This window comes from Convolutriloba macropyga, chromosome 6, assembly GCF_964194025.1.
Source record: "Convolutriloba macropyga chromosome 6, txConMacr16.3, whole genome shotgun sequence".
NCBI lineage: Eukaryota > Metazoa > Xenacoelomorpha > Acoela > Convolutidae > Convolutriloba > Convolutriloba macropyga.
In genome coordinates, this window is record NC_134473.1 from 61678436 (window position 1) to 61695748 (window position 17313).

The window sequence follows — 17313 nt, forward strand, 5'->3', positions numbered from 1 at the left end:
TAGTTATAACTACTCCTTCAGTAGGCAAACTAGCAGCAGCAGAGATACATTGATTGGTCTGTGCGAGAGAATAAATTCAACTTCACTTCAGCACTTTCTCAAAATCCTATTCGTACAAGTTTCTGTCCTCTAAATCTCTTTTCCATTGCCTTTTAAGATAGGTCAAGTTTATAAAATGCTCGGGAACCAAACTCATCGTAAAAATTTTAGCGTCAATTGTCCCTGATAATTTTTGCTTGATGGCAGATTTTGGTTTTGAAAAGTAATCGATTGACGGAGAGCGAATAACAATACTGATCCTAATTGCAATTGAATTTGAACATAATTTTCAAGCCACACTTAAGCAGCACTCCTCACAATTGACAAACTCTTCAGAAATTTGTAAAAAGTACAAATTGTTATTGTTTTCAAATATTTAATCATACAATTTTCAGGCAATTTTTAAATGGAATGGCTGATTAGTTCCATATCTTTGAACCATATGTTTATATAATCTTCTGGCATTTCTTCTACACAATTCCAAAAAAGCTAACCATGGCCAAATAGATTGGCTTGAATTCGGGATCAAATAAAAAAAATTCGGGGAAATTGAATCACATGATCCTCAAGTAAAACTTGCAAAAAGACCACGAGCGCTTCAGATGAACAGAACGCTTCAGTCAATTAGTTCAACATTACAATACATCAATAAAAGATTGTTCGTAAAACCGAAAACAAACAATTGACAACAGCACAAAACACCCATCCAAATGTTGTACAACGATTGACACAAGGAAGCTGTTAAACCCTTTGGTTCGCTTTCAAGCTACTTAAGACTTTGGAAACACTATTTTCTTAACCAGTTTAGACAGTGATTCTTGAATGAAGGTTTTATTCAAACGCTAGATCGGGACATGAACGCGGAGAACAGAACTGAGTAATTCCTCAACAAATACATCAAAAAGAGCATCTTTATAAAATGGACCCGTCTCAAAAAATTGTGTCTGCTTTACTAAATTCAACAGTCAAAACATCACGAAATTTATCCACTCTAGTCTAATCTGATCGTGGAGAAACATTTAAATGCATAATGTAAAATTAAATGTATTTGCCAAATTCTTAAAATGGTAGCTCCGCACCTCGAAAATACTTAGGAAGCATTAATGACAAAAAATAGACAAACAAGACTAATAGTTACCGACAACCAAATTTCCTCAGAAGGGTTCTTTCAACTGACCGTTTTCACCAACATATCACTCAGACAACACAGCCCTCCCTCGATGTGTCTACTAAACTTCCTATCTATCCGACCCAATGCCATCCAAACAGCCCTCTCATTCAAAGCCAACTCAAAAATGACACTTCTTCCTGATAGCAGAACCTTCGCACGGCTCCTCCAAACAGACCACCACAAACGGCCAAATTTCTGTGGACAAAAATCAAGTTTTTCTAATAAAAAAGCACCCAATGACAAAAATTTCCCTCTGATTTTTGCTATTGGTTCTTTCCTCCTTTCGTAAACCAGCCACAATTTCCCAATTAAAACAAGCTTTCGAAATTCTCCAGACAACATACTTGAAAACTAGAGAAAATGCTTCAAAACAGCTTCAAGAGAAAAGAGCTTTTTTTATAACTGAACTACAACTGTACCATAAATCATATTACAAAATGATTTTTTTTTACCGCAAACAAAAAAAATGGCCTTGCAAAAATCATTCGGTTCTGCCACCGATACAGACGAATTCACGAAAACCCCAGAGAAATTTACAGAACTTCACAAAATATGTCAAAAGTTAAAATCGATACTTATTAGCTGCAAAAGATTCCTTTGGACGAATTAACTTGTTCTTTTTATTGCACAAACTGATAATTAATAATAAAATTCCATCCCAGTAGGGGTTTTATTCAAAATGCTTGGTTCTGAACAGTGGTAACTTACAATTTAAATGGAATTATGGACAAGCAGTGAATGAATGGACAAAAAGTAAAAATATGATCAAAACAATTTCAGAACAGCAGCAACAAAAGAACTCTCAGTTAAAGCATTTTTCAGAAGCACTGCTTGACAAAAAAAATGTTTTTGACCTATTTTCAAGGAAATTTACACATGGAGGATATTTCGTCACCTCCAATAATACTATGTAATGTAAATTGACAAAAATGATAGTACAATTGTGCATACAAATCAATTTTAAAAAAGATTTCAGAGTCGCCATAATTCAAGAAATCAACGAATGAAAAGTTACGCAGCCCAAGTCAACTAGCATGAAAAATCAAAAAAATATATTCTTGAAAAAGTTGATTTCAAAAAAATTAATGGTAGCAATTACAACTGACTTGCGTGACATCACAATGAGCTCGTACCTTACTTCCTCAAGGAAGAAACCGATTAACATTGGAATTGCCCTCGAACGACTAGTGGGAGCTCGCAGCCATTGCAGCCTGCGTGAGTCGGGGTACAGTAACTAAATTCAATAAAGGGTACTTCAAATAACATCATTAGGTGTTATATAGCACCATACCCACTAATAAAAGTACACATAATGAAAATTACACTCGAAAAGCCAAAACGGTCAAGCAAAAATTTTGAATAAAAAATAGACCAACACGTTTACAATTGCTTCAAACTTCATTCGAGAGCAATTAAAAGTGCAAACAGATGAAGCTATGCTGCTTTGTGTTTTATGAGAAATTACACTACACAAACAAGTCAAATTTGAAAAGTCAATTGAACGGTCAGATCGTACAGAAAAATAATCAGAAGAGGAAAATCGTATACAAAGCAACAGAATTAAACATAACTGTCTAAACCTCGGAAGAATTGCTCTTGAAAGACTAGTGGTAGCTCTAATCAATTGCAGCCTGCTTCAGTCGGGGGGGGGGGGGGCTAAATGGGACTAAGAAGTTCTATAGTGGGCTTCAAATAACCACATTAGAGGTTAACATATACCACTATTAAGATTTAAAGTAAAAAATGACACCAGTTTCGGCGCACTTTTCATTTGACTTTTAGTATTAAACTGCCGCCAATTGCGTTCAGCTGCTTGAAATTGTGATTGAGAGGGAATTTTAGATCACGCGAAATGCAAAAGTCAAGGGCGCAAAAGTCACTCGAAAAGTCAAAATTGTCAAGCGAAAATTTTGTATAAAAAAAGACACACGTTTACAATAATTGCTATGAACTACGTTCAAGAGCAATTAAACATCCCACTAGCCTTAGAAAAATTTCTTGCAAACATCTGGCAAGGCAATTTGGTCGATTGTATCCTGCGTTAAAAGGGGTTGGTCGATTGGATCCTGGTTGAAAACTCCAGGAAGGTTGTTTACAAAGATGTCACTAGAGCTTATCGTTGACTCTATGTGAAAAAGAAAAACACTTAAAAAGAGTTTTGGAAGACTTTTAATTTGACCTTCAGTTGGTAGGCTGCTGTCAGCTACGTTAAGCTTCTTAACATTTTGAAAAGCAATTTAAGTAACACGCAAAACTCAACAAGTCAAGCTTCAATAAAACCCAGCCGATAAGTCAAATAGGTCAGCCGAAAAACGATCAAGCCAAAAAATCGCATTATAAAGACCAAAAGGACAGGTTATACAAACTTTGCTCGAAAGCAACACAAACTTATTGCTACAAAATTTGATTTCTGCCGTAAAATTTTTTTTAAACGTTAACGAGAATTTTACTGGTTATTAAATTAATCAGCGCATACATCAATTGTCTCAATAATTAACTGTCAGGAAATAACGATGACTCATATTTTTCCAAAGAGCTAATAAAGTCAAAAATCGATGACGTCGTACAATGTTCACACACCAACTATAAGAGGGACCCAAAAACACACAGATGAAAAAGTAATAATCAGAATAAATACTAATCAATATAATTTTAGATTAACCTAGATTTTGAACTGGACACAAAATGAAGCCAATTGTATTCAAAGGCAAAAGAACCGTCAACAATGCAACATTTCCATCCAACAGTTTGGCTTAAAAAAGATAGAAACCTTGAGACAGAAACATGGCACATGTGAATTGATGAAAGACTTTATTAGAGACAGTCTTCTTGCATAAGTTGTACTGGTGCATGAAGCTCTAAAGATGTGTGCTCGTAGTGTTCTTTACTAGAACAATATTCTGACTCTTCTTTTCTATTGCTGATTTCACCACTGCAGTCATTGCTAATTGTTAATTCTCTTCTCCCTTTCACATCATCAATATCATCGTCATCGTCATCATCAACTTCAGGTGTCATCGGAAGTTGGCCGTTTGCAAACACATGCTGACCCTAAACAAAACAAATTGTTTACCTTCCTGTGTTTAGATTCGAGTTAGGGTGTTTATATGTATGCATAGAAAGGCCGTAAACATTCAAAAGGAAAACAATGAGCAGATGTAAACAGAATGAAAGTCCAAATTAGCCGGGACGAGTTGAACATTTAGTCAAGTATCAGTACATAAAAATAGTCCATATTTGTTTGAATCAAGTTTGGTTTTCCGAAAGGAGACTTTTACAAGAAATTGACTGACTAGGTGTTAAGTTGACTCGGAGATAGAAGTGAAAGGAGGAATACAAGGAGAAATTCGATCGGAAGGAAGAGAAGAACAAATCACTAAAAACGACCCGAAACCAAATCAAATTCACGACAGTGAGAGAATGAGGTGAACATCTAACAATGTACACACAATTACGCACACTCAAAATAAAATAATCACGACAATTCGGAGCCCTCGTGTTTTAAGCAGTCGGGCTTCTTCATTAATCGCTGATCCCAGTTGTCGTGGGTTACTACAGCCAAATGACGGGGTTATTGACGGTTTTGTAATTAGCTCTTGAGTTCATCTTGGCATTATTTCCACCACTGGCAGTTTCTGAATAGACAGCTTCTCCACTGTACTTCCTTCGCAATTCTACCTCATTTTGACTACAGGCAGCGAATCTTTTCGGTTTGCGCACCAATTAAATAATCACAATTTCAGAGAGAAAACCCAAAGAAAAATACTCCCCCACGTGACTGTTAAAGAGCTGCGTATTTAGCTTTGCCTCGCGGTGCGTGAGACTTGAAAAAAAAACCGCTCACAGCCCATCAAAAAATTACGACTGCAGTTCAAAGTTAACATATGGGCTAACTACCATATAGTAAATATTGGGGGTGGAGGGAGAGCGGTGCAAAACTGAAAAGATCCGAAAGAGCATCCCTTGTAGTACTATTGGCAGATCTCGCACTTGTTGGTTCAATTGAGCCACTAAGACTGTCAAAATGATCTCGTCCAAGTGTGTTAGATGTTATGACGTTTGCGTTGGGCTTCGGTGGCAACAAATTTTGCCTATGCTTCTCTTGAGGTAGAGAGAAATGCTGAAAAACCATCCATCATAGAAATTCTTAATGGAAAAGAACCCGGTTGCACCTGATAGACATTTTGAGAAAACAAAATTGAAACAAATATCATATAATTCTCTTCAGAACTTAACTAACTCAATTAAATTAAACCAGCTGAAAAATAATTATCTTCCTCAATTCAAACAAAACAATATAATTAACAAAACTGAAAAGCTCACATCTGTGAGTAAAAATTATGCAACCCACTATCTCCTACCATACCATAAGGACCGAGTGATCTTTAAGCTTTACCAGTATAAAAAACCGACTAAGGTGGGACCAATTGCTCTCAGAAGACTGGCGAGGGGTTGACTTTCGAAGTCGCGAGCTCACACTTGGGGAGCCTATCATAGTTAGGTGCAAGGGGTGGACTGGGGATAAATTAAGTGGCAAAACTCCATTAGCTCAAGTCAATTTACTCGAGTTTGTCACTATTTTTCACCACTACGTTTTAAGAGTAGGATTATAAGCGTGCGTACAATTGAGACAAAAACAAACTTAGTTCAAAGTTGCTTCAAGTTTTGATATATCCGTCACAATTTTCCAGGATGTCTCTTTGGGGAAAGCATGGACAACAAAGACAAGATTTTGTCACTTGTCTACGCCACTCACCACACATCACGTCGTAACTGTTGCTCACGTTTACGAACCGCAATAATTAACAACTTATCAAACATAACCGACTAACGTCGGGCGAATTGCTCTCAAACGACCAGAGAGCGGTTGGCTTCGTCAGTAGCTAGCCAAGTTTTAGTGGGGCTAGCTTTAGCTTAATTGAAGGGGCATACGTGTGCGCAGCGGGGGGAGGGGTGCAGCGGGGGGCTGATAGGGTGGCAACAGTGGCGGGGGGGGGGGGGTCAACCTCTAAGAACCGCCCTCCGCACCATAAGTATAAGTCTCCAAAACAGATTCTTTGAATCGCATACTTGAAGACCAGTGAGCTTAAAGGCTCTAAGAGCACTTAATGCCCGCTGGGCGCTACCTGTTTAAAGTCAAAAGCGTCAGACGAAGAATTGGTCAAGCGAAAAATCGCGTAAAAAAGACCGACAGGACTAATACAATTGCTACAAACTTCGTTTGAGAGCAATTAAACATAAACGAATTGCTCTCAAACAACTGTCGCGGCGGTATAATTTATAGGGAGTACAGGCTGCAGAAACTTCTATGGGCTGCAGAAACTTCAAGAATTTCCGAAAAGGAGCAACCAAAACATTCGAAAGTCAGCGTTACATAGTCACTCGAGAAGTTAAAACGAAACAGTTTTCAGGAAAACGGTAAAGCAAAAATTTTGCATAAAAAAATCCACGCACGCTTAAAAAATTGCTCCAAATTGCGTTTGAGAGCAATTAATTAGACTGAAATGAAAACCTAATTGGTGATTATTTTATGAAATGTGCCTCCGAACACTGAATGCGGATAAGGCAGACAATAAGCAGTTGCAGCTACCCATAAATGGTGATTAATTACAGAAATGTCTCCCCTCTCGCAATTTTAGATGTTGATTAGAAAGACAATTAGCAGATTTGCAAATTTACTGCTCACAAGAACATTTAAGTCTCTGAATTGGATCTAAAGTAATTACCAATTAAATTCGAGCAATGAAGTCATAGGTTAACTGAATGCTCAAAATTGCAGACACGAGTTATGTTTCACCGTAAATACAATGCCAAAATTCATGTGTTCTCCAAAACATGAATTTAGATTTGAAGGCAATAACTATACCCAATGCTGATGATATTACTCACAGACAAAAATAAACGCCAAAATTGCAATTTTACATGATAAACTTCCTGCTTTTGAGCAGTAATTTAAGGTAAAGCCAATTTCCGTTGGTTTTGTATTTCATATAAATCCACTCTAAAAGCATCAAATTGTAAGTCTCATAAACTGAAAGGACAGGCCCAAATTATTTTAGGAAAAACCTGGATGGCAGTTTACCAGTTTTCTGTTAGAAGTATTATATTCAGTTCTGACGGAAATCTACAAAACTTGAACATACCTATTTCATTTGAAGCAAGTTTCAGCGTTGTGAATTAAAGGTTTCCATGATCCAGTTGAACAGATTTCAAAGAACTTAACTTATTGTTTCTTACGGAAAACTGATTTCCTTTCTTAATTGAGGGGGCTTAGAATCGATTCTTTTGCATTTATAATCGATTCTTATGATATCCAAAGGTAACAGAATATGAGCTGATCCTGAAATTACTCAAAAACAGGCAGCTAATCAGGTAAAATTGCAGTTTGAGCGTTTATTTTTGTCACTGAGTGTAAAAGTACTAGCATTGGGAAAAATGGTAGAAACATCATTTGAAAAAGCGATTTGAGAATTGTAGGTCAAAGAAATAGTATTTTCTGTCCAAATTATAGAGTGCGAACCTGATTTTGACACAAATTTTCACCAAAATAACCAAAATTCAAACTGAAACCAGTCGCTTTTAGTGGAAACTGAACAATTATAATCAAATTCTTCGGCATTACAATAGCATCAAATGAACACTTGGAATCCATCAGTAAAATGTATTATGAGATACTAACTCATGAACATTTACTGCTTTCTTTTCACTTAGTAAAATCAATTTTCAACTTCAACTTCATCAGTCGGCTAGGATGGTAGGTACAATTGCATCACCAATCAGAAAAGGTAATTAATTATGATTAGCTTTTCCAATTTTGTTTGACGAACGATCTTGTAACAATCTAGCTGTCGAAATGGAGCACTCCATTTGTTACCAAGATCTTGAAGCTCACAGGATTCGAATATACTCAAATTATGGCACAGCGTGATACCATCGTATGAGAGCTCTCTTTAAGGAGCGCCTTTGATATTTTCACCTACCAAGAGCAATGCAATTGCCGTATGCTTGTTATTGACAAGAGTCACTTTCTACAAACCGTTAAACAAGCTCTTTTTAAACTGGTTTCATAATCCCGAATGATTTTTGAATGATAACAGTCGGCAATGAAATTAGAGGCCCCTTATCCCTTACCCAATTAAGCATAATCTTACCAGGGGTGACGGGTTTTCAAGCAGACGTGTATTTATGTACATTTCAGCATTGTAGAATGGAGGGTTCTTTTACCCGGACTTCAACAAACAAAAGCTAGCTTTACCTTATGATAGAGATCAAAAGGGATTTTTCATAACGAATTATCCATTCAGGTCCGAGGAACCCGATAAGAGTCTATCATCAAAACACACCATCAGATCAGTTTACTAAAAAATTTCTTTGTCTTTATTTTCAGCTAAGCGCGAGATGCTCATATTAGTCATATAGTATCTTGAATTAAAAAAATGGAAAACTTTTTTGAATGGAATCCGCCAATCAGAAAAGAGAACAAAATTTTCTCAACGCTGATTGGCGAGTTAAAGAAATTGTACATTAATACCAGTCTGCTTGTTTCCCTAGAGCCCTTATAAGCCTACAAAGTGACTGACAGCGTACATGTTGTGATCTACATGACAACAAACACATTTGATTTAAAAGCAGCTTGACGGATAGACCTGAAGCCACAGAAGCGAACTACCTTTCAGTTCTTGTCATCAACTGTTTCGTACTCAAACCTGTAAAATAGCACATGTTTGTGGGTCCTTGCCAAATCAATTAATGGCCCCATTAAGAGGTTCCCTTAGTAGATAGAACAGCCCGATTGTGTGAATCCATATGCAAATTACAAGACATGCCGATTATGTGAACTGGCCGAGAAATGAGATCACAAAACAAAATATAAACCAACTAATGTCTGACAAATTGCTCTCGAACTACAGGTGAGATAGTTTAATTCAGAGGGGGCTGTAGCAAAAAAGAGTCCAAAGAAATCTGACTATGGAGGGCTTCGACCCCCCGCCGCACTGACCTCCTGCGTCCTAGACTGAAGAACTTATCACTCGTCTATCAGGCCCTTATAATCTCCTATCTTATAATCGCCTTTATTTTTGCAACGCACATTCAATTTCTTAATACTCAAGAAGAGCAATTTAGGTCAAACGAAAAATCGAAGTTGAGCGAAAAAAGTCACTCAAAAATCGCAAAAGAAAACAGTCAAGCTCAAATTTTAAAAACATAGGTAGGTAAGAGGTAGGGTGGGGGAGGGGTAAGTATAGGTTAGTTTGCCGGGGGGTAGGTAGGAAGCGCAGATAGGTGGGGGCGTAGGTACGAGTGGGGGTATGTAGGGGGATAGAAAAGTGGGGGGTAGGTACAAGTTGCCGCATTGGGGGTGCTAAGGTAGGTAGGTAGGGCTGTAGGCAAGAGTAGATAAGTTCCCAGCAGAGGTCAGTAATAAGGAGGTACGTGGGTAGGTAGGAGATAGGTGTGGGAGGGTAGGTATGGGTAGTTAGGTGGGTGCTCTGTTGTTTAGATAGATAGGAGGGACCTGTCTGGGATCAAAAATTCTCAAGATTACACGTTCACCTTAAATATTGCCAGCTGTTTCTAGTTACTAATTATTACAAAGTAAGCTACTGTTAATAGTTTAATAGATCAGATCCGCATCAAATAGTTGCATTAATTATAACTTTGCTTTTTACTATTTCAGAATTCGACATTGACTACTTAGTTGTATTTCAATAATATCATATTAGGGACCTTCAGTGCACAAATGAATTCTTAAAATCAGTGTAATATTTAAACTCCAAGAGTCCTTTTGTTGTGTGAGGTAATTCAATTATGATTAAAATCTAATCCTCTAAATGACCTAAAAACGTTTACTAGATAGAGTGAGAAAGTACGCGCTCAAATGCCGTTAGTGAGAGCAAGAATTCATTGAAACTTTCTCAGCTTCGCTGTGAGAACAAATGTAAAACGAAAAAAGAACTTCAGTAGACGATGCAAAAAAAACAGCAGGGCATGCCCTGAACTACAATTCAAAGAGTTTTCATTGATTCCAATACGCCATTCATTGCCACACGTGCACAACAGAAGAGCATTTTCTAAGCAGAGCAATAAAATTTCACGATGCAAAACTCCTTATTTTTGCTTCATTTCATGTTTCAGCGTAACCAGAATCTTCGCTCCAATTTACTTCAAAGATCATGAAAAAGTGCGAACAGATCTTAAACAAAACACAGCCGGAAGAATATCGGAAAAAAATCGAAGCGTCCCTCCTTCTCGAACAAAAAATGACCATTGCAGCCGAAGCGATTATAACCAATGACACTTTTAAGCACGGACAAATTGGGAAAGCATAAGCCGTTGCGGAAGAGACTATGGGAAAGCGTAAGATGACCTTCGAAAAGAAAAATATTTGGTCCCATCAAAAAAATTCGTTTTTAGCGTAACAGCATTTCAAAAAATTAGGAGATAGCTCTATCCTGTTGCAGCTATTATTGAGTAAATGAACTCACTCTATTGCAATCAGCAAGAATTCAATGGAAACATTAAAACAACGGCAGCAAATCATTTATTCACAAAACCTAGCGCCTAGGAATTTCTCAAAAATTATTGGCCACTTCCCGTCATAAAGTCCAGTAAAAAAATTGCAGTAGTAAAAAATTCAGAGCTGCATTATATTAAATGAAGTTAGCAGCCAACAATAGAAAATGCTAAAATCTTGATAAATGCAAGCAAATAAAACTAAACATAGATAAATGTGTGAAACAAGAAAGTGACAAAATGATGGACGCAATTTAAAGAAAAAAAAAGCATCTCCATAATCGCAAAACTGAGATCAGGAAAACTTATATGGAAAAGCAAGTACAATTAACTATTCAACATCGGAGGTTGAAGAATTTATCCATACTCCTGTCAAAATAAAACAGCGAAAAATATAAAGATTCGGAAGATTTCGCAAAAAAAAAATTAAGCATATTGTTAAAACCGTCATCGTGAAACAGATGAAACGCGCTGTAGGCCAATTGTGCTTTGAACATTCAAAGCACATCTAAAGTTAACAAAATACGTTATCTGATACTAACAGAACTTTCATATGATACAATGGGCGCAACGTCTGAGTGTCTATTGGAGCCAACTGATGTGATTTGAGATCTGGATCCAATTCTCGGCGGTTGGAAAGATTCGTTATAGCCATCTTCTCTGAAACATAATTGTTCACATCAACAATTATAGATGGCAAATTGTCAGCAATGAGCAGAAACCCATTTAGTGATTTGCAAACAAAAAGAGACAATAGAAAGAATTCGACGGCTGAAAACAGAGCGAGATTATAAATCATTAACATTACCGACAAGCCAATTGCTCCTGAACAACTGGCGAGCGGCTGGCTTCGTAATCTGGAGGCTAGCTTTAGGTATGGACCGCGCGCAGGATTAAGGGTGAAGGGGTGGGATGGGGGGGGGGGGGTAATTAAGTGCGGGGAATTATCTTTTTTAAACAAATTAAGTTTCGGTGAATCGCTTACTTAGTGACTAGTGAGCCGCCAGGCTCTAAGAGAAATTAATGCATGCCCTCCGGACTTTAAACGTTTATCCGGTTCCTGAAGTCAATGGTCAGACGAAAAAACCGATCAGACTAGTGTGAAACACCGCATTAAAAAGACTAGCAGGACTAATATAATTGCTCACAAATTTCGTTTGAGAGCAATTGGTAAAGATGAAAAACGAACGTCTGGGCAGCAAGGAGGTCCAACAATAATATATTTGCTCTTCAAACCTTCAGTGTCTCCTTTGCGTTTCGATGAATCGTATAATCAGCCTGGTTAGGCTCTTACAGAACAGCTCTGCAACTTAAAATCCGTTTTATTCCATATATCAAAAGGAAAAACCACAATAATTGCTAATCAGGAGAAAAAACTAAAACAATCAATCAGACGAAAAATCAAAGCTGACAAAATAATATAAAAGGAGCTCTGAACTACAAGAAACTTGTGTTTGTTTTCAGCTACAACATTATGCTGCCAAACAAAACAGACAAATTGACAGCTAGACAAAAATTCGTAACCCCTTAGGGGCTAAGTTTGAGGCAAAGTCTAAACCAAATTATAAAAAAAAACATAGCCGGCAAATTGCCGGAAAACAGCCGCCGTTGACGCGCTTGATGCACATCGGGATTGAAACAGAGAAAAAAAGACAAATTGACTGATTTCTTCTGTTTTTTTTTTAGTGTCAAAAGGTGTTCTAATTTGGAGTGCAGTTTCAGTTAATTCTCAAATTATATTTAATTCAGCTTCTAAACTGAAAACTAATAAGCTTAATAATTATGTCAGCTAGCAATCGCTCTAATGAACTTTGATAACCTAATGCACTATGACTTAATGACAGAGCTTTGTACGTTTATCGCGTTTCTTTTGATTTATTTTGACTTATTCACTACATTGCGTACTTCAAGGCGTAAAAAAATTCAAAAATCCATTCAATTAAACAGTAAGTCAGAACGCAAACGTGCAAATCATGACTTATGTAAAACGAAAAACGTGGTCAAAAGGTAAAGGGAATAAAAAAAGGAGAGCGCCAATATAATAGGCGCTGACGGGCAGACGGTGGCTATTAAAAAACGAACACTAACTTTAAGATTTTATGTTAATACCCAAAACTAAGATTTACCTGCGAAAGCAGGCTATTAAACAGAAAATAACTAAAACAAATCCAGCAAAATGCCAGAAAATAGCCAACATTGACCAGCTTAACGCACATCGGCATTGAAACAGAAGAGAAACAAGCAGATAAAAATAAACAGAATTACTCTATACTGAAGGCCATGAAGCTTAATACGCATACCAGCTAGTTACCGCTTGAACGAACTTTGATAACCTAATGCAGGACTTTATCTCCTAATGCATTAGAGCCGAGTTTATCGGGTTATCCGGTCTTTTTTGATTTTGCTCTTTTGACCCTGACATTAATCAATACATTCTGTTATTCAAAAAGTGGAATATTTTAAAATCTATCCTGATAAAAGAAGGAGCGAATTAATGCAGTTATGTGACTCATGCAAAACGAAAAACGAGATCAAAAGATAAAGAAGTTAAAAAACATAGCAGGACAATTCCTGACGTACAACTCAAAGAATTTTCATTGACTAAGCAAAAAACTAGACCTAGGACAGCTAATAATTGAATTGGGAAAACCATTTCAAGAAACAGCAGATCAAAAAACATAGCCGGCAGATTGCCGGAAAATAGCTGCGATAGACGCTTGGGGCCTTCAATGAATTGAAACAACTAAAGAGGTTAGATAGACAGATCGACCACCAGTCCTTTAATAGACCACTTGACTTTTTGGGTTAGCTTTGGACTGTCACTTTTATGACTAGACTGACACATAAGCTCTATAAGGAGAAAGCCCCAATAGGGCTTTTCAAAACTAGGATTTTTTCAGTTTGTGCCCCCTCAGCTTAGGGGGCGCAAATTATTTGCACCCCTCAGATGCACGTGCAATATTTTTTACACAAGGACTTACTATGTAATGGCACGTCCTCTGTAACTGGGGGCGCATAACGTATTGGGGGCACAAACGGAGAAGATCCCAAAATTAAAATTCGAAATCAAAAACTCAAGACTCTAATAATCAAGAATTAGGGCATATATGTGTGGCACTACTTAGATGCACACTATTGATTTTTAATAAGTGAATGTTCATAAAGTTTAAAGTTCCATAAGTGAGTTCAGAAGTCATTTTTTTGAGTGAGGTAAGTCATTGAAAAAGTCAATTCCAAGAAGTCGGGGTAAGACAAAACAAAAATCTGTTAGACAAAGTAAAAAAAATAGGAGCGCTATAATAGCCGCCTGGAATTGAGGACGCGGCTTTTAAAAAATACAAGTCAATTTCAAAGTGAGGAAGTCATTTTTGTGAGTGAGGTCAGTCAAGTGTGACCAAAAATTTAACCACGCAAATGAACAAAAAACTAGCTCCACTAAGAGCGAAAAATGACGTCACGCACGAACTTCAGTTGAAATTGCATAAACGAATGAAAAAAGAGCAGATTGCGAACAAAAATTGCGACGACGAAATAAAAAATACCAAGAGAAGGCCAATAATAGCCCCAGCTCTTGCTGTGCGGCTATTAGTAAAAATAAAAATCAAAGTCAAAAGGGCGCATGTGAACAAAAAACCACTAGCGAGAAAGGGAAATTCCGTTCAAACAAAAACTAGGCCTAGAATGACCTATGCATGGATTGGGAAAAACATTTAGAAAAAAAATCCGATCCAAAACATCGAAAAAACAGTAAAAATCAAAGTGAAATTGCGGCATGTGAACAAAAAACCACTAGCGAGAAAGCGAATTTTTGTTCAAACACCGTTTTCTCAATCTACGTTAAAATTAGAGTGAAAAAATTCATGTGGCATAACCACTCGCTGCTTCGGCGTGACCAAAAACACTACTTTAATTTGACTTCAAAAATGAAAATGTGTGAACAGATCTTAAAAAAAGACAGCGCCCCACTACAATTCAAATTCTTTGAATTGTAACATAAAGATGGGTCCTGAAAAGATTCAAGTAATTTTCGTTGACAAAACCGAACAACTAGACCCTGAATTGACTTCCAAACTACTCTGAAAACCATTCACCAAAAAATTCCGATAAAAAACTAAAAAACAGTAAAAATAGTGACATTGCCCCGTGTGATAAAAAATTGCTCTCAAAAATTCAAAAAGTTCAAATACCGTTTTCTTACTCCACTTTAGAATTAGATTTTGGGAAAATTATACGCCGCAAAACCACTCGCTTTTTCGCTCATTTTCCTGCTTTGGTTCGTAAAAAACAGTGCCACAGTACAATTCAAATTCTTTGAATTGTAAAAAAACCAAGAGAAGGCCAATAATAGCCTCGGATAATGCTTTGAGGCTATTAAAAATAGCTGATAATTGACATCAAAAGCGCCACCAAGGAGAACATCGAAATAATAGCCGTTGAGAGGCTGACGGCGGCAATTCAAAAACATACCCGGCCGATTGCCGGAAAATAGCCGCTGTTGATTCCCATAACTCTATTAGTAGTATAAGACTTCAATTACCTTCTGAGGGTATAAACAACGATGATGATACAAATGGTATCACAAAGATAAAAAATGATATAAACTATGTAACAGCTAGAAAAACATTGATTGAACAGAAAGTAATGCTATACAGAAACTAATCTACACCTAAGGTACCACGTGCAAGATAAGTCAAAATCATATTTATTATTTCTCATTGCCATTAGTAGATTTTGAGTTGCGGTTTTGGATTTGCAAGTATCCTTGAAAAAACTGAGTAAATACGCGGCGTCATTTATAATACGTTCAACTATGAAGCAAAAAGATTTTTCTGTACATCTTTTCTTAGCTCGTGTGAGTGCCAGACGTTCATGATCAAGAGTTCGTAGGTTTCAGAACTTTAAGTCCAATTTGAAAAATTTGTCAAAAGATATGCTATTCTCGTTGTTTAAGATTGTCGTAAAAACAAGTATGTCACTCTCGATGAGTTGATAGCATATTGGAAGGGAGTTGGATAATTTTAGCAGGGAGGAGCAGTCACTGTAACCGGAGCACCAACGCAGGCCACGGATATTGAGCTGTTCTAATTTCCGTATATCAGAAATTTCAGGAAACGAAGCAGCGTATCCTTATGAAAGAAAAGAAAAATCAACAAAAATTGATTTTCGTATAAACACATTTTTAAGTACGATTTATTTTGATGTCATTTCGTAATTGACCATACTTCTGTCTCTCAGTGAGAGGCTATAGGGTCTAGTATCAATTCCAATAAGCATTATAGATTGTAACTAAAACTTATGAGAAGAAAGTTCAAGTACCGGGCATCTAAATTTGGGCTTTATGGGTTTATCCCGTTTCTATTTCTGACTTTGATTTTTTTATACTGACTCTCTTCATTTTGAATTGCTTTGGTTAGCAGCTGCTGTTTAAAAGGACGTTGAGCAAAATGACAGAAGAGTGAAACTAGGCTAGAGAAGTCAAAAAGATTTAAAGCAAAATGTCGAAAAAGCGGCAAAATGGATAAAGCGAAAAAAAGTTCGACGAAGTAAAAAAAAATAGGAGCGCTATAATAGCCGGCTGAGAAGATGAGGGCGTCTATCAATAACCGAGCTCGGTAGGTGCTAGCTTAAGTTGAGGCAGCGTATTTTTAAATGCGCCTACACAGCAGAGTTCAGGGGGAGCGGAGTAAAGGGTTGAATGTGTGTTTTTGTCCTTCACACCATGAATTTAAGTCTACTCAGTTTCGGTGAATCGCATATTTTAAAACTATTAAGGCTCGTAGAGATTTGTTCAGCAATTGGATACCCTCGCGCTTCACCAATTTATTACGTTTTTACGTTCGCTATAGCTGTTTACTACGTAAATAAAGGATTGAATTAAATATTGAAATGAATGGCTTGTGAATCAAGAGAAATTAGTAGGTAAACAAAGCGAGTGAATTTTAAGCGGGAAATTTTGCGTGTGTTTACACAATTGAACAAAAATCAGCCATAGCGAGTAACATCAAAAGTCATTACATGCGTTGAGTAATTTATATGTTTATACATTGCCGCCCCCGTTGATGTATGGCATCAAAAAATATAAATGAAAAATTACTTCAGATCATATTTCAGCTTTTGATAGCATCAACCGCTATTCAACCTTATAATACAAGAAGAGTCATATTTTGACCAAGTTTAGGTCTTGTGCAGTGAGGCTTGTGAGAATCCAATTTCCAGTGGTCAAGGCTTCTCGTGTCCGGGTACAAAGGTACCGAAAGTGTGCTCGTGGGAAGGACGGCAGGCGGGATCGAGTTGGCTCCTTTCTGCAGGACCATTTTCCACAGCTTCTGGATTGAGGTTAGCGTGTGTTGATTGGTATCTTTCTGAGTTTTACTATGGGTCTTTTTGAGAATTTGCCATTTCCTGTTTTTATTTTGGCTACTCTGACCAAATTGTAATTTCCTGTATATGTTTCATGCACAATTCCCAGAGGCCATGATAAGCGAGGACTGTTGTCATCTGTGATGTACACTAAATCTTTCGTCAGGTTCTGCTTTTCGGCCATGTTCTTTGACCTGGTCTGCAACTGGGATAAATATTCAGTTGTCCAT

The 17313-nt window shown here is 37.1% G+C and overlaps 1 protein-coding gene across 3 annotated transcripts in view; it reads right to left on the reverse strand.

The window, feature by feature from the left end:
* Positions 1-3945: 3945 nt before the first annotated feature.
* Positions 3946-17313, reverse strand: part of LOC142341822 (phosphatidylinositol 4-phosphate 5-kinase type-1 alpha-like) — a 61831-nt gene continuing 48463 nt past the window's right edge. The window contains exons 17-19 of one of the 3 annotated variants that reach the window (XM_075393065.1): positions 11266-11383; positions 8880-8916; positions 4123-4261 (exon numbers count right to left, since the gene is read on the reverse strand). In XM_075393065.1, coding sequence (XP_075249180.1) covers positions 8911-8916; positions 11266-11383 — 124 coding nt within the window. In that variant the 3' untranslated portion in view covers positions 4123-4261; positions 8880-8910. Of the gene's footprint in view, positions 4262-5314; positions 5331-8879; positions 8917-11265; positions 11384-17313 lie in introns of those variants that run through there. The other 2 variants (XM_075393066.1, XM_075393064.1) reach the window with 2 other exon arrangements.